We start from the raw sequence: 17,249 nt of genomic DNA on the forward strand, positions 1-17,249 counted from the left end.
CTAAACACCTTGTCTAGAGCAGTAAATCTCTTTCACCAAAAGCAAATCTCCAACGATAAACCAAGAGCGGTTGTAATCATCATGCGTATGTGCATATGCTGCCCCTTTCACCAAGTACATCAGTTGATTCCCATTGAAATTAGAAATTATGTTTTGTTGAAGATGGTAATAACATATCCCTCGTGTTGCCCATGGGATATCATTGCGACATGCTTTAGCTATTGAACTATGCCTATCCGAAACTACTACCAAAGGATATTCATCCGAGATACACTCACTTAATTTGGTGAAAAACCAATCCCATGAAGCATCACACTCCGAGTCGACAATTCCAAAAGCCAACGGAAATATCTGAAAGTTACCATCTTGTGCGCAAGCTATTAACAGTACACCTTCATACTTGCCAGTGAGATAGATCCCATCAACCACAATAACTCGCCTAACGTAATTGAAACCACATATTGAAGCATTGAAAGATATGAAAAGGTACTTAAATCTATGCTCGTCATCAACAACAAGGTCAACGACACTTCCCGGGTTTGACTGCTCTATTTTCCAAAGACAATAAGGCAACTTCGCATATCCGTCATCTGTGCTTCCTCTCACATATTCTTGTGCATACTGTAAAGCCTTGTACGAAGTGGTGTAATCCAAAGTCATGCCGAACATTGTCCTCATTGAATCTTCGATATTTTGTGGGACAACACCATCTACTATTCCTACCTGGTCGATGAAAAGCCTCCCAATATATTTTGAGGTGCAACGCTTACGGTTAGCTACGCGGTCCACAATAGAACATGTATGCACGTTCAGATATTTGGTGACCCAAAAAGTGTTTGGATCATTCTTCACAGTGGCTACGACCCTCCAAGTGCATCCTGGCACAGAGCATATTACCACCAACTGAGACATTGTGGACTTCTTAATTTTGAAAGAGAATTTTAACATAATCGCGGTCAAATGCACCTCAGTTATGACGTCAGTTTTGCATGCAAAGCATTGACCTACTTTCAGTTAGTCTATCCAAGGATTATTTAACTGTTCATGAATACCACCCAAAAAGGGTTGCCCTTCTTCAGCATCTAATCCCAGGTCATCTCCATCTCCATCGTCATCTTCATCTTTAAATTTCCCGTATTCATTGTAATCGAAATCCATGTCATCAACATCTTTCGGCTTCTCATCTGTATGATCAGTTTCATGACATTCTTCTGCACATTCATCTGCACACTCCATCGTCAACAGAACGAGAGTCGATATTGACCTGGATCTATATCGTTACCAAATTCATTTGTTGGCTCTCCATCGTCAACAGAACGAGAGTTGTTTAACATAACCGGATGTCCATCCATGCATTACGTAGAGACGCAAAGGCGAACAACATTCCTACTACTAAAATCTATCAAGTTCTGAACTGATCTATCATTTGTGACATAGACAGGAGGGGTATCTTGGGGCAATTGCTGAAGCATCATCTCTGTTAAGGGATACGATAACTGAACCATCTCTGTTTCTTTGTCAATCAGATAATCTTCTACAGCCATTTCAACAAGCTCAGCGTATGTACAATCGTGTTGCAAAAGAAACATTCTCCCACCTTTGCGTCCATCCATGTCAAAATGCCATGACCCATTTCTCTTCAGCCATACTCCAAAAAAAAACAGGTATTTGCGCCATTTACCTGAAAGAGTAAGCAGCAAGTTAAATACCCTAAACCCTAAACCCTAAATCCTAAACCCTAAACCCTAAACCCTAAACCCTAATAGCCTAAGAAAAGCAAAAACATGATTAATTGAATAGTATAATATATTATCATCGTAAAAATATACATAGGCAAGTACATAACTGATATAACACATACACACTAAAAAATCAAAAAAAAATCTTTATAAATTTCCAATTAAAGACTATTTCAATTGTACAGACATTACAGATAACTCCAACAGTTTGACTTCCTAAATAAGTCTAATTTAATAACCTAACTGCCTATGAAAACTAAAAACTTGATTTCTCCATATGTATAATACGTAATCATGTCAATAAGATACAGAAGCAAGTACATACCATATATCAAAGAATACAACAAGAAAATCTTTAAAATTATTCACCAATTTGCAATAAATTGGTTTTCAAATTTGGAGGACTTCATGTTGATGTCAACATTGTAGACATAAACTAGCCTCTATTAAGATACTTCCTTTGAAGTCTATTTTGTGTGGTTTATTTTTGCAATTACAATTTAATAAAGCAGACACCGTATGAAGTCTACTATGATAGTTGACTTCTTTTGTTGTCTTTCTTTGTTAATATTTTGGTCAGTTTTGCAATTCAAAACATATAAAAGAGTAGACGTCTTTGAAAGTTTCAAAAAGTTAACTTCGACTAAAGTCTACACTGGTTATTTTTGCAATTGATCAAACCATTGACTTTGTAGTAGACTTCTAACTAACAAGTAGACTTCATATATCCGTCAACTAGAAAAATTAAACTTCGTTGTGGTTAGTATTGCAATTGACCAAGTTTGAATTTTGCCAATTAGACTACGTACGAAGTCTCCAGGAATGTTGACTTCGTTTGCAGTCTGTCCTGGTCATTTTTGGGGTTGACCAATATTTTATTTTTTTAACTAGTAGACTTCTTTTGCAGTTAACTAGTTAATTTTATATAAATAATATTACGGTCAATGCTTTTATATTTTGGTCAACTTCAAAAATAACCACTGTAGAAGTCTACTATTTTATTATCCTGCGAAGACTTCATCTGACAGTCTTAACTAAAAAGTCAAGCATTTGGTCAATTGCAAAAATACACCTTAGAAGACTGCAAATGAAGTATCCGTTAGAAATATTATAATCCAGTCTAAACCATATTTTTTTGTTTTCAAATGAAATAAAGGAGACTGAAATTTTAGTCTACGGGCTCGAAACTCGATAAATTTTAAATTGCAAAACTAACCACATAGTAGACTTTACATGATATTATGACGGTTGGACTAACAAATGAAGTCTAATTTCGACAAAAACATAAGGAAAATCACAAAATCTACCGGAAAATAACCTTACGGTGGTTGTTCGCAATGTCAAACAGTCGAGGACGTCGTCTTAAGTCATCACGGAAGAAACCCAGCACCAATTTAATCACTATCCAAGAATCATGACATATAACAAGATAAATGCACTTGCAAATTTTCTTGGATTAAAATAGAGAGAAGATGGAAGAAAATGAAGTTCTCATAACATTGGGTGTTATTTAAGCTTACAAATTCAGGTTGTTAAAGCTTTAAGAGCTTCAAATTTGGTTGTTCATGGTTGTTGGAAAATTGATGGCGGTGACACAACCGTAAATAAAAAAAGAAGATGATGATATGAATGTAATAAACATTTTCGCAAGAAATTCAAATAAATCAGAAATAATGGCAATTTTGTGAATACAATGAATGGACAAGGATTTAATAGGGAGAAAGTGGCAAATGTTGGAGAGAGAAAAAGAGGAGTCTAACATTGCAATTGACTCAAATTAGGGGTCTAATTTTGAAAGTCTCCCAAATTGTATTACAACTACACATGGAAAGGTTTGTGAAGATGTTATTTGAATTCAAGAGGGAGATAAAGACAGTTAATTATTGTGGGAGATGGAGTTTCTAGAAATTGGAGTTTGAATGTTTAGAGCTAGAATGATGAATTAGATTTCGGCTTAGGTGGAAAATAAAATGATGAATCTTTTGTCTTCAATTAGTTTTTGACTTTTTGGAATGAGAAAAGTCATATACCTATCATGATATTCCATGTAGGCAAGCTTTGCAAAATTATATACAAAATCATAAAGTCAATCTGGGGAAACATGTTTGCTTCTCTTTCTGTGCAAATTTAATTGTAATTTATTTATCTTTTCATTTTCCTTAATATACCGTTGTGAAACCTTATTCGTCAATCTCATTTTTACTCTATCTCTCATGGTTGCTGCTTCTTCTTCGTCGCCTGACTTTAAGAAATACCATGTCTTTTCGAGTTTCCATGGACCAGACGTCCGTAGTGGATTTCTCAGTCATTTACACAATCATTTTGCAAGCAAAGGGATAACACTACAAGAAAACATGGTTTTTACGACTACAGTTGGTGACTACATATGTAGTCGTTATTTTTGGCGACTATCTAACGACTTCGGGTGGACCTTCACTTCATACTTGCAAAGAATTAGAAGATGGCTGAGTGTAGCTGTGTAACCCCATATTTGTGTGCAAAATGAACAAAAACGATGAGAACATATATATTTACGAACAAAAATAGCTACAGCGTTACAAAAGCAAATTGCCGACGATAAACCAAGAAATACGTAACTGAGATGTTCTTGAGATTTGAAGAAGAGAAATGATGAGAATACAATCTGAATTTCCAAGAACAACAATATCAGAATTTTTTAGAGAGAAATTTTGGAGAGAGAGAGATCACGTAAAAACTAGGTTTGACCTACAGAAAGAAGTATATATATCGTTAAATTATCCAGTTAGGTTAAAAACAAGGAATCGGTACGCATTCGGTTAAGTTCAGCTATCGGTTTGGTTAAATTATTGGTATTAATATTATGACATAACAAAGTAACCACGAATAGTCCACAGAGAAGTCTACTTAAGCAAAACCCTAAATCATATAATTTTAACCTAATCAGCCTTTCCTCCCTTAATTTGACTCTTTTATAGGTAAATTTATTTTATTCCAATGCATGAAGTCTATGTGGTTATTATTTGGTCAATAGGTTAATTAAAATTTAAACTATAATTAAGGAGTAGACCAATTGTTATGTCTTCTAGTCGACGTTAATTTGTAATCTACCTTAAAGAAATCTATTGCAGACTTCCTCCGGGTTACATCTGTCATTTCGGCTTGTGGTTTTTTGTTTGGTCGTAAGGGAGTCAACTGTGATTTCAGTACCCTTAGTGGTTATATTTCTCAAATATCGAATATGGAATCTACTATTGCATTCAATGCCAAATAAAGGTATACAAAATGCAATTATTCCATACAATTTTTCTCTTAAGTATTTGCAAAGCAGATCAAGTAACTTGAGGCTTGAGCCATGCAAGTCAATATTAACCGCTTACCGTTAGCTCTTTAACTTCTAAATTGATCATCGTGTCCATTTCTTAGAAATCTCCTCCTGAACAGCGCATTGTGCTTCTTTGGATTGATTAACACCGCCTCTCCCAGCTTCGAAATGGCATCTACGCAAAATTTATCTATTATTAGTTACCAATTTCAGTGACAAAATGTACATCTTAAATGGAAACAAAATAAACTATCCATTTTCCACAAAAGTACGCAATTTTAAAACCGTATAAGAAAAGATATAAGGCACATAAATGAAGTAACACAAGCAGGCAAACATGAGTTCCACTTTATGGCAACCTTGTGCAAGGGATCCCTCTTCCATCATTATCAGGATCGGCAATACACTTTGAGACAATGTGACAGAAAAAAAAAAAAGCAGTCTGGCCGTACTGTGCTGCAACATGCGTTGGCTAGGATACAGGTGCAAAGTCTAGGGCACAGAGAAGTTCCTAGAACAGATATCAATATCCTCTGATTCAGAATAAAGGATCCCAATGTTCTAACGTACTCAAATATCAAATGCGGTGCAGATACAAGTTACTTGGAAAAGCTTAAAGCCTCTACAAAAAAAAACTGAATAAGATCAAACGTAGATGAAACTTGCATCTGTTTAGATCTCACGTGGATCAAGAATGATTAACACCAGTGGCAAAGAATGCAAAGCTAATCACCAACATTTTTACCTCAAAACACATCCCTCTTACTAAAACTGCAACACATGAAAAGTAGCACTACTACGTTTGAAATGAAGCAAGGTATACATAAAGACTTTATTGATGATAAAACCAAACAAACGTTTACGTCCAAATCACCCAAGACATAAACCAAGAAAAGAGAAATCGAAATGCAGACAACTTTTTGTTTTAAAAAAAACTCTAAGCAAACATTACACAACAATTACGAATGAAATGGTCGAACTGAACATTGCCATAGTTGGTATTTAGCTCTTCCCAAACTAGCTCCTCCACGTCTGGAGACGGACGACGACACGTGAAAGCTCTCATTGTCGCACACGAAGAATGAGGAGACGAGTTTCCAATCAACAAAAGCCTATTTCCAATTGACTTAAACGCCACGCCCCAACCGAAGCCCACATTTGATATCACAGGTGCAACACCAAGTTTCTTCCAACTGTTTGCATTTACATCATAAACCCTCAACTCGTTTGAGTATGCTTCAAGCGAGTAAAGGTTGTTGTTGGCCACTGCGATGAGGGGCGGCGACTGGGAAGGCATGAACGTCATGCTTCCAAGCATGTCTGGGATGAGCGTCCAAGAATTTGTCTCCTCATCGTAGCGTTCTCCACAAGTTAGGTGTTCATTATACTCATTTCTACCGCCGATCACATAAAACTTGCCGCGCAAGAAACATCCTGAGCTGAATTTTCTTCTCTTATGCATTTCCGGAATCGTTGACCAGGTTTTGGTCTGAGCATTGTATCTCTCCACGCTTCTCAAAACCTCGGGATTCGGAAATCCATTTACTTTTAGACCACCAGTGATATATCATGGTTTTTAGGTGTTTTTGTGTGCGACAATGAGAGCTTTCACGTGCCGTCGTCCGTCTCCAGACGTGGAGGAGCTAGTTTGGGAAGAGCTAAATACCAACTATGGCAATCTTCAGTTCGACCATTTCATTCGTAATTGTTGTGTAATGTTTGCTTAGAGTTTTTTTTAAACCAAAAAGTTGTCTCCATTTTGATTTCTCTTTTCTTGGTTAACGTCTTGGGTGGTTTGGACGTAAACGTTTGTTTGGTTTTATCATCAATAAAGTATTTTATGTTCTGTTTCGGAAAAAAAAAAAAGTATTTGTGTTCTTGTTACATTTGTAATGTTTACTGGGCTAACATTAGCAATAAGCCCATAGGCCCATTAAGCCATCTGTTGCTTTCATATTTTTTTGGTTTCGTGATTTGTTTGGAGAAGAATCACAAAGTTTTTTTCGATTTTGCCCCAACATTTATAGAAGCCCAAACAGAAGATTCTATGAAATTTTGGGTCTGAGGTTTTGGATTTGGCCCATCTGGCCGCAGGGGTAAAATCGTCATTTTATAGAAGGACAGAAGAAACCCTAGGACAATGATCCACTATAAATACCAAAGGTCGTTGTCAGAGAAAGGGATCCACTTTTTGGGCAATTAGAGAGAGAAAAACAATTATTTTCGTATTAACTGCGTTTGGCTCCTTGATTGTCATTTTCCGTAAACCCTCACTTCAATTCAACGTTAATAAAAGGACCAGCTCCGATTTATTCCCATTATGATTCGTATTATTAATATTGTCGGTTTCGTACATCAACAATTTGGCGCCCACCGTGGGGCCAGATGGAATCCTTTCTTTGACGACAAGAATTTGAAGACTAAGGCGTTTTTGGAAAACCATAAGCATGTCTCACACCGATCTTTCCAGCAACGAAGGCGTCGAGTCCTCTACGTCCCGATCTTCCGCAGCTCGCGTGGAGTCTCCTAGGCCAACCATATGGGGCCGCACCCGTTCGAGAACGAACCAAGGCGTCAATCCAACCGACCGCGAAGACGTAGGCGCTACGCGCGTCGCTCCAACCAATGGCCTAGCCAATGGCGCTATCCCTCCAGAACGTGCAGCCGTAGGCGACCATCCAGCTGACCGCGAAGCCGTAGGCGCTACGCGCGTCGCCCAGACTAACGGCGTAACCAACGGCACTACTCCGCCTGATCGTGCAGCCAACGACACTACTCCAACCAACCACGTAGCCGCTACTCCCAGTCGTGCGCGAAAAGGCGTTACTATCAGTCAGGCCGCGAGTACACTTTCAGGCTGATCAGATGCTCATGGATCGACATGTTGAGCTAAGTCAACCAGAGAATGCAGAGAATCGCGCCCTCAAGCAAGAACTTCAGTAGATGCAAGCCCAGCTGAAGAAGATTACGTCTCAGATGCATCGTGTAACAAGCGCGACACCGGAGCTGGAGACCGTTCTGGCAGAAGCACGACGTTCGCAATTCACCTCAAGGGTTTCAGGTGTCAGAGTTAGACGCAATCCTGACACCAGCAAGAACAAGCCAATACCGTATGACGGAAAGGGAGATCCCACGGTCTTCCTGAAATCGATGTCCATTCACATCGGCAGTTCGTACTTCTCACCAGAAGAGGAGCACGCGGGAAGTTGTCAGTTGTTCGTCGAGAGCTTGACTGGCGAAGCATTGAACTGGTTCTCAAGGCTGAAGGCTAATTCGATCGATGGCTATGAAGCACTGACAACCGCTTTCCTCCAGCATCACCAATGCTTCATGCGTGCGCCCGCGTCAAATGCTGACTTGTGGAGAATGTATCAAAAGCCTAACGAGTCATTACGGACTTTCATGGAAAGATTTAAAGGTGTCGTATCCCAACTCGCTATAAGCGACAAGTCCGCCATCGGTGCGTTGAAAAAAGCACTCGCTCGTGGCACCAGATTCAAAGACGACTTAACAATCCTCTCCGTCACAAGCTTAGGCGAAGTACTTACGCGTGCTAATCGGTACATCCAAGTTGAGGAGGATGAAAGGAACCCCGACCAACCAAAAATTCCCGAAAAAATTCCAAGTTCGAAAAACAAGGCCGTAGAAGAATACTACGAGCCACGCCAGCATTACACCAGAGACTACGCCAAAGGCGAAAAAGGAAGGAAGGCAACGATGTTCGCTATCGAAGGCAACGAGCACCAGCAAGGCAAACGTTGGAACAAGTACGATCGTGAAACTGATGGTCATACCTACAAGGGCAAACGCGGTTATTGCAAATTCCACTAATTTGGAGGACATTCTACGGAGGATTGCAAAACACTTCAATACCTCCTCCTCCACAAGTACAAGAGAGGCGACATTGATGTAGAATGAGAACGAACGAAGGTTAACACGCATAAGGACAATCCGTATTGTTTGGCAGATCAGCAACAACACGAAAGGCAGCGTGCAGAGGAAGCAGCATTACAGAATGACCGAGCACGAGCTCAAAATGACCGAGCACGAGAAATCGCTCGCCTGCCTCCTCCCCCGAAACAAAACCATGATGTGGAAGAACACGATGAACCACCAGCACCTCGCCGAAGGATCAACATGATCATGGGCGGCTTGTCAACGTGCCGCGACTCTGTACGGTCGATCCAAGCCTACTGTCGCGAAACAGAAGTAAAGCGCAACTTTCCCTCCCACACCAACATGTTCAAAACATCCTCCGATCCAATTATGTTTACTGAAGAAGACGCACTTAACGCGAGTCCCAACAACGACCCCCTTGTCGTAGAAATGATAATTGGAGAAAGCTCAGTAACGAGAATTCTCATTAACACCGGAAGCTCGGTTAATGTGATATTCAAAAGATGTGCTAATCCAGATGGATTGATCTATGTAACACAACACGTGACACGCATCCTTTGACGGGATTCGACGGAGACACTATAATGACTGTTGGAACTATCACGCTTCCAATCTATGTTGGCGGTACGATGCACTGCTTCAACTTCGCAATTGTAGACAAACCCATCGTCTACAACGTCCATCTGGGAACACCGTGGCTTCACAAGATGCGCGTCGTGGCTTCTACCTACCACCAATGTGTCAAGTTCCCAAACGCGTACGGAATCTATACGCTGCGCGGAGATCCTCTAATGGCACGAACTTGTTTCATCATCGAGAAGAAGATGCGAAACGCGAGAGCTTTCGTGATTGCCGAATCAGCACCACCACGAGACCCACGCACACCACCTTCGGAAGAATCTGTGATTCAAGTCAACATCAATCTGTCTGATCCCAAGCGTTGCGTCGGGATAGGCGCCGAGCTACCAATAGCCCAGAGGGACGAGCTCGTTAAGTTCCTACATTAAAACGCGACCACATTTGCCTGGTCGATAGATCACATGACCGGAATCGACCCCAGCGTTACCATCCACGAACTCAACGTTGATCCGACTTACAAGCCCGTCAAGCAAAAGCGTCGAAAGCTTGGAGCAGAACGTACAACCGCAGTAAATGACGAGGTACGAAAACTACTTGATGCAGGATCAATTACTGAAGTTAGCTATCCAGATTGGCTGAGCAACCCGGACGTGGTTAAGAAGAAGAACGGTGCGTGGAGAGTTTGCGTCGACTTCACAGGCCTCAACAAAGCTTGCCCGAAAGACAGTTTTCCTCTTCCGCGCATTGATCAGCTAGTCGAAGCTACAGCTGGAAACGAACTGTTATCTTTCATGGATGCATTCTCGGGATACAACCAAATAATGATGCACAAAGACGACCGCGAAAAGACATCATTCATTACCGAAAAAGGCACTTTTTGTTACAGAGTCATGCCCTTCGGGCTGAAAAACGCGGGAACAACGTATCAGCGTTTGGTAAATCGGATGTTTGCAAGTCAACTTGGGCGGACAATGGAAGTTTACATTGATGACATGCTTGTCAAGTCGGCTCACGCTGCGGACCACGTTTCACACCTGAAACAATGTTTTGAGATTCTCAACAAGTACAGCATGAAACTGAACCCGGCGAAATGCACGTTTGGGGTCACTTCCGGCGAATTCCTAGGATACCTCGTTACAAAGCGCGGTAAAGAAGCAAATCCGAAGCAGATTTCGGCAATCATCAACCTTCCATCTCCAAGGAACACTCGTGAGGTACAACGCCTAACTGGGCGTAATGCCGCACTGAATCGATTCATCTCTCGCTCAACGGACAAGTGCTTACCATTTTACCAGCTCCTTCGCGGAAACAAACGTTTTGAATGGGACGAAAAATGCGAATCAGCATTCAGGGAATTAAAAGACTATCTCTCATCTCCACCAGTGCTTGCTAAACCGGAACAAGGAGAAACTCTGTATCTTTACATCGTCATCTCCAGTTCGGCTGTAAGTGGCGTGCTTGTCAGAGAAGATCGCGGAGAGTAGCATCCTATCTTTTATGTGAGCAAGACCCTTGATGCTTCCGAACTCCGATATCCGACTCTCGAGAAGCTCGCATACGCAGTCGTAATTTCTGCTCGAAAGCTCTGCCCCTACTTCCAATCTCACACCATTGAAGTCTTGACAAATCAGCCTCTACGGACAATTCTCCATAGCCCTAGCCAATCGGGACGTCTTGCGAAATGGGTCGTAGAATTGAGCGAGTACGACATAGAGTACAAAAATTGCACTTGCGCTAAATCACAAGTTCTCGCAGACTTTCTCGTTGAACTCCCTCCTGAACTCGAAACTGACACTCCTCCACCAGAAATATGGTCGCTTCATGTTGATGGCGCTTCATCAAAGATGGGCTCAGGAGCAGGCGTACGCCTAACATCGCCGACAGGCAAAATTCTGGAGCAATCCTTCCGTCTTGCTTTCTCTGCCTCAAACAGCGACGCAGAGTATGAAGCACTAATCGCTGGACTGCGTCTCACACACGGAATCGGTGTTAAGAAGATCCAAGCTTATTGCGATTCTCAGCTGGTAACGCGTCAATTCAGTGGCGATAATGCAACAAGACACGCGCGCATGGATGCCTACCTCAAAGTCGTCCGTGACTTGTCCCAAAAGTTTGAATTCTTTGAGTTCGTCAAAATCCCTCGAAGTGATAATGCCCCAGCTGATGCACTTGCGACGCTCGCTTCCACATCAGACCCTGTTCTCCGCCGAGTGATACCTGTAGAAAGCATCGATCAATCAAGCATCAAAGTCAACCTTTTGTCTCCCGCTCCAGCTGCATTCCTCGACGCCACACACTCAGTAGAACCAAACAACGTCTTAGCAATCACAAGATCTCCCTTAACGGATTCCACAACGCCAAACATTCCAGCTACGCACTCACCAGCACCCACTCCTCCTTCGCACGATGACTGGGAAACCGAGATTATAACGTATATCGCGGACGGAATTATGCCAAAAGACAAGTGGGAAGCACGGCGTCTTCGAGTTAAAAGTGCACACTACATAATGTTGGATGGCAGTTTGTTTCGTTGGGATGCCAATGGCGCTCTTCTCATCTGCGTTAATACGAAGGACATCAATGACATCATGCGAGAAGTTCACGAAGGCGCCGTCGGAAACCACTCTAGAGGTCGTTCTCTAGCACTTTGAATCCGCCGTAACAGACATTTCTGGCCAACCATGGTCGCCGATTGCACCGCCTTTGCAGCCAAGTGCGAAAAGTGTCAGCGTCACGCAACATTCATCCACTCTCCGTAAGAGCTTCTGCAAACAACATCCCCACCTTACCCCTTCATGCGATGGGCGATGGATATCGTCGGTCCGTTAACTCTGTCAAATCAAAAGAAGTATCTCCTCATAATGACGGACTACTTTACCAAGTGGGTCGAAGCAGAATCATATGTCTCGTTCGAAGCTAATGAAGTCCAGAACTTTGTTTGGAAAAATATCATCTGCAGGCATGGGCTCCCATACGAGATCGTTTGCGACAACGGCCCCCAATTCATCTCGCTTCAGTTCGAAGGATTATGCGCTAGCTGGCGGATACGTCTTAGCAAGTCAACCCCACGATACCCGCAGGGCAATGGACAGGCAGAGGCAACCAACAAGACATTTCTCGCTGGAATTAAGAAACGCCTCGACGCAAAGAAAGGTCTATGGGCTGACGAACCCGACGGCGTCCTATGGTCTCATCGAACTTCCTCGCGCACATCTACTGGACGAACACCATTCTCTCTCGTCTACGGCATGGAGGCATTCGCACCAGCCAAAGTAGGAATCCCCACGCTCTGACGTTCCATGCTTGTTCATAACTCTGACTTGAACAACAAAATGTTATGTGACAGACTCCTGTTCGTTGAGGAAGAACGCGACCAAGCTATACTCCGCATCCAGAACTACCAACAAGCTGCCGTAAAGTTCTATAATAAGAAAGTAAAGTCTCGCTACTTCGCTGAGGGCGACCTCGTCCTCCGCAAAGTCTAAGAGAATACGAAGGAGAAGAACGCTGGAAAACTCGGCGCTCATTGGGAGGGTCCGTACTTAATCTCCAAGATCGTCAAACCCGGTGTCTACCAGCTACTCGAGATGAATGGCACCCCAGTCCCAAGATCGTGGAATTCCGCCAACCTGAAGCGCTACTATCATTAGTTAAAAAAAAAAAAAAAAGCGCTCGTGTAATCCGAACTACGAATGGTTTGATCCCTTTCGAGGGTACGTAGGCAGCCTTTCACGAGGTTCAACTATAACTTAAAAAAAATAATAAAAAATAAAAAAGTTTCACAATGAAACGGTTTTGAGCAATCTATCGACTCTCATTCTGACGTCCTGGCCAGGCGCACAGCTCTAAAACGCGCTTCGCATGGGTGCAGTGGTGAAATAACCCACGTCCTTACTTCGGTAGGACATTTTAAGCCGAGCCCAGACTCGCATAGCTAGTAGGAACCGGAATGAGTAAGCCGAGACCCCGACTCACACACCCGCAATTCCTGCAGCACCCACAGGGTAAGCCGGTCACGCGTACCACACCTAAACTAGTACGACAAGTCCGTCTTGTCTACTCGAGACGTTTCGGGGAACAACATATCCAGGGTAAGCCAGGAGACGTCCTGCACTGCAAAATATGCCCTATAATAAACCAAAACATCGCATCTCTATTGTACGCAATAATCAAACTTTGTGCAATCATTCAGAAGAAACTTCATCATGATGAAGAAAACTAAAAAATCGGCAATAATCGACATTCGCGTAGTAGGAAGCAAATAACCAAGTTTATGAAGCAAAAGCAAAAAGGTTGCAAATATCCGAAAAAGAAATGCAAAAGCAATCAACAGTTGAGTTCGCAATAACAGAAGAAAAATCCAAAAGCAATAACAAAAAGCAATAAAGACGAGGACATATCACTCGTTTGCAGCATCATCGCCACCTCCATCAGCAGATTCCGGGAATGGCTCGAGATCACTATCGAAGAGCGGAGGCACTGCAACTTGGTTCACTTTCGTCCGGAACTCCTCCTCGCTAGCAGCAAGACGCAACATCCTATCTTCGGGAATAGCAATGCCCCTCTTGATCAATTTCTCAAGACATTGTCTAGTCCCCGTCACTTGGCTAAGAAGGAGCAAGTCAGACTGTTTCTCGCGTGACGCAATCACGTGCCTCCTCAGGAGGTCAATAAGCTTGCAATGCATCCCAATCACAACAGCAGCCTTAGCACGCTCCCGCTCCCCGCGCTCGTCCCTCGCCTTCCTAAGTCGCTCCGACTCGGTAGTCAGCTTCCGTTGGGATTGCTTGAGGGAGGCCATCAGCTCCTTGACGAGTGTTGCATTCTCCTTGCTCGACCGTTCAGCTTGAACAAACGCATCCTGAATGAGTGAGGCTTCCCTCCTAGCAACACGTACCTTATCCTCGTAATCTCCAGCGAGGCGATTCATCCAGCTCAACGCCTAAGGGATCAAAAAAAATAATAGTCCGATTACGACTAACTAAAATCCACATCAAAAAGTTATCCGCTGAGAGATCGGGTTCTAACCTGAAACTATCGACGAACGGCTTCCTCGTACGTAGTTGGACAAGCCAGATTGCCAGGGGTAGGAAGCAAGACGAAATCACCATGAATCTTGCTGGCGAGGTCCGCGCAAGCACTCGAATCGCCGGTAAACGCTTGGTCCTTCACGTCATAGCGAAAGGAGAAGGAGTGGTCAATCCCCACATGACCATCCTCCATGCGATGAGGGCGCCTAGAACTTCCTCCAGCATCACTCCGAGGACTCGAGCGTGACGTCCTCTTCCGAGCACGATCACCACCACCAGCTGCTGGAGCACTCTTATGAGACACCGAAGAAGGCATCTTCGCAGCACGAGTTCCAGCAACCTCGGCGGAACGAGATCTACGACTAGGCTCACCCTTGGGAACGGGCAACTCGCCATCCTCGCCCTCCACAGCAACAATCTCCACGTCGGTCTCGGCGTTCGGTACAACAACGTCGGTCGCGATAGCTGGCGCATCCTCGGCATCGAACAAATCAGCATAGAACGTCATCGGACAGTCTCCCATTTGCAATCCGGTTCGCGAACCTGTAAAAGAAAAAGAGCCTTAGATATGAAAGCACAAAAGTTTAGAGGACGAAGAAAAGCCAGCAAAACCTACAAGTCTTGAGATGAGAAATAACGTCCGGCCACCACAAAGTCTTACACGAAATAAAGGAAGCAGCTTTGTCAACAGTTCCCAAGTCGCACGCAGCCGAAAATGACGACTTTTTTCCTGCGAAAGTAGAACGTATAATCAGAAAACAAAGTCAAGAAAAACAAAATGATAAGAACCCAACCCAGCCACGGCTACCGGGGCGAAGTTCCAATTGGGAGGGCAGATCGTGTCGGGATCCTCGATCGAGGCATCATTTATTTCTACGTAGAAGAATCGTCTTCGCCAATCGTGAATATGACTCTTCTGGCCGCTCACGATCGTGAGACCGGCTGCACAGCAAGCACATCATAACCCTGAACTGTCGTGCGTAAATCGAGTGAGCAGCTCGAAGAGGTCGGCACTCATCTCGATGTCCATATACTTGCCCATTATTGTAAGCCCAACTGCATTACGGATAGACGAGATCGACAACTGCGAAAATGCAATCTTCCGTCGCGCACAGTAACTCGTTAGAAATTCTGGGATGGGACACCAAAGGCCGCAGTCGGTTAAATAGTCAACGTAAACGCAAAGGTAACCTGCTGGGCAATCCCACGGCCGTTCATCAGCGTTCGGTAGCGTAACCTGGAGATCGTCAGGCGTTCCGAAGAGGCCAGTAATGCAGGGTATATACCTCTTGTCGCATAGGGAACTTCCAGTATCGTGGGGGATGCGTTCTCTCATACGATCTCTGCGGCGTCTTGGAACTCTGTTACCTACAGGCAAGCCAACGACGAAAGACCTAGGAGCACGTTCCGAGCAAGTACGTTCTTCGTGAGCGAGCACCTTCTCACAACACTGACTTGAAGGAAAGGGAATCAAACTAAGGGCCAGAGTATCCGTAGGGAACATCACTTCGAGCTCCCGAACATCTTCTTCCGTCAAATCCGCGAGATCAGTCACAACACCTCCCCATGAAGGATTGTCCGCTCTAATTTCGTCGAGGCCACTCTCAAACGCGCGATACTGATCGTCCCCAAGCTTCTCCGGAACATCTCCAAAGACATCACCTCCAGGAACCATAGCGCAGGACCTTGCAAAAAACAACCAAACAACCGATCAGTATGGGAGCAATAGATTCCAGATAGAACGAGCACAACCAAATGAACTGCGTACCGCGTACCGCGCAATGCGTAATGCGTAACGCGCACTGCGTCCTGCATCCTGCGTACTGTGTACTACGCTCTGCATACTGCGCACGACATCCCGTTTCACCTCGCTAAGACACCCGCGAGCTCCTCCTCACCTCGCCAACACGATCTAACTCAATCTCGCCTGCGAGACCACTATCTCACCAATCGGTCAAACTTTGAGCTCGGCACATATCACGTGAATGCACCCGATAGACACATGTGCGAGCTCGCCACCCCATCTCGCCAGACCATCATCAATCTCGCCTACGCATCAACAAGAACCTCCACCTCTCCACCGAGAGTCTCGGAGCTCATCTCTTCGCTACTTCGCCCAAGGAACCAGCACGCCTCTTATCAAAACCAGCACGCCTCGTATCAAAATCAGCACGCCCCGTGTCAATCTCGCCACCAAGTATTCCGTCTCGCCGCAGCCCACCGCACCACCGCCTCACGAAGTGCGCCGTCAACATATTCTCTCTGTCGTACGCCCACTACACGCCATCATCGCGTCTCGAGCGGTCCTGGCCTGGATGGCGAAGCACGGCGAGCGAGACCAGGACGCCTAACGGTCCTGGTCCGGATGACAAGCAAGGTGGCGCAATGGGCGAGAAGCAATCGGCGGATTTGGCCAGACCTGGCTGGTCGGGGAGCGGCTGGCGGCGAGATAAGAGCTGGGCTTTCCGGCAAGAGGCGTATGGAGGCGGAGCGACTCACGGCTTTGGTCGGCTCCATGGCGGTGGAAGGGCTGAGCACGCGCAGATCGGATCCAGCCGCAAGGAGGCGTCACCGGCGGAATAAACCGGCCGGATCCAGCGGTGGTGGCGAGGTAACACGGCGAGAGAGTCACGGCGGCGAGACCAGGGTCGTACAAACACAAAAAAAAGGGAAGAAGAAGATAAGGGAGAGAGAGAGAAT

General features: G+C 44.3%; 3 protein-coding genes and 1 pseudogene across 3 annotated transcripts; 1 reads left to right on the plus strand and 3 right to left on the minus strand.

Moving 5' to 3' along the window:
• LOC104728429 (uncharacterized) lies at window positions 1-1,352 on the minus strand. Its single transcript, XM_087472709.1, has 3 exons — window positions 1,265-1,352; window positions 1,053-1,223; window positions 1-1,004 (listed from the first exon to the last, which is right to left on the minus strand). Exons 1-3 carry the CDS (start codon window positions 1,350-1,352, stop codon window positions 1-3), a joined length of 1,263 nt encoding a protein of 420 aa, XP_087328835.1.
• Window positions 1,353-5,980: 4,628 nt separating this feature from the next.
• On the minus strand, window positions 5,981-6,505 carry LOC104728430 (F-box/kelch-repeat protein At3g27150 pseudogene; annotated as a pseudogene).
• Window positions 6,506-7,986: 1,481 nt separating this feature from the next.
• LOC104728431 (uncharacterized) lies at window positions 7,987-9,501 on the plus strand. Its single transcript, XM_087472710.1, has 2 exons — window positions 7,987-8,854; window positions 9,011-9,501. The coding sequence occupies exons 1-2, from the start codon at window positions 7,987-7,989 to the stop codon at window positions 9,499-9,501; spliced, it is 1,359 nt and encodes a 452-aa protein (XP_087328836.1).
• Window positions 9,502-13,918: 4,417 nt separating this feature from the next.
• LOC109127364 (uncharacterized) lies at window positions 13,919-16,392 on the minus strand. The gene is made up of 6 exons (XM_019231979.1): window positions 16,325-16,392; window positions 15,588-16,234; window positions 15,339-15,491; window positions 15,211-15,279; window positions 14,566-15,092; window positions 13,919-14,461 (listed from the first exon to the last, which is right to left on the minus strand). The coding sequence occupies exons 1-6, from the start codon at window positions 16,390-16,392 to the stop codon at window positions 13,919-13,921; spliced, it is 2,007 nt and encodes a 668-aa protein (XP_019087524.1).
• Window positions 16,393-17,249: the final 857 nt, after the last annotated feature.

The sequence above is a fragment of the Camelina sativa genome, chromosome 11 (assembly GCF_030686135.1).
Source record: "Camelina sativa cultivar CO46 ecotype springtype chromosome 11, ASM3068613v1".
Lineage (NCBI taxonomy): Eukaryota > Viridiplantae > Streptophyta > Magnoliopsida > Brassicales > Brassicaceae > Camelina > Camelina sativa.

Excerpts from the sequence above, each read along its gene's own strand:
- LOC104728429 (XM_087472709.1), bottom strand. The coding sequence starts at position 1,352 with ATGGATGGACATCCGGTTATGTTAAACAACTCTCGTTCTGTTGACGAT. Across the intron at positions 1,224-1,264 it reads TGGTAACGATATAGATCCAG|ATGAATGTGCAGAAGAATGT; the intron begins GTCAATATCGAC and ends TGGAGTGTGCAG. Across the intron at positions 1,005-1,052 it reads AGGGCAACCCTTTTTGGGTG|GTCAATGCTTTGCATGCAAA; the intron begins GTATTCATGAAC and ends AACTGAAAGTAG.
- LOC104728431 (XM_087472710.1), top strand. The coding sequence starts at position 7,987 with ATGCAAGCCCAGCTGAAGAAGATTACGTCTCAGATGCATCGTGTAACA. Across the intron at positions 8,855-9,010 it reads TACCTACAAGGGCAAACGCG|ATCAGCAACAACACGAAAGG; the intron begins GTTATTGCAAAT and ends ATTGTTTGGCAG.
- LOC109127364 (XM_019231979.1), bottom strand. The coding sequence starts at position 16,392 with ATGCAGAGCGTAGTACACAGTACGCAGGATGCAGGACGCAGTGCGCGT. Across the intron at positions 15,492-15,587 it reads AGTTGGGCTTACAATAATGG|CCGGTCTCACGATCGTGAGC; the intron begins GCAAGTATATGG and ends CTTGCTGTGCAG. Across the intron at positions 14,462-14,565 it reads CAACTACGTACGAGGAAGCC|GCGTTGAGCTGGATGAATCG; the intron begins GTTCGTCGATAG and ends TTGATCCCTTAG.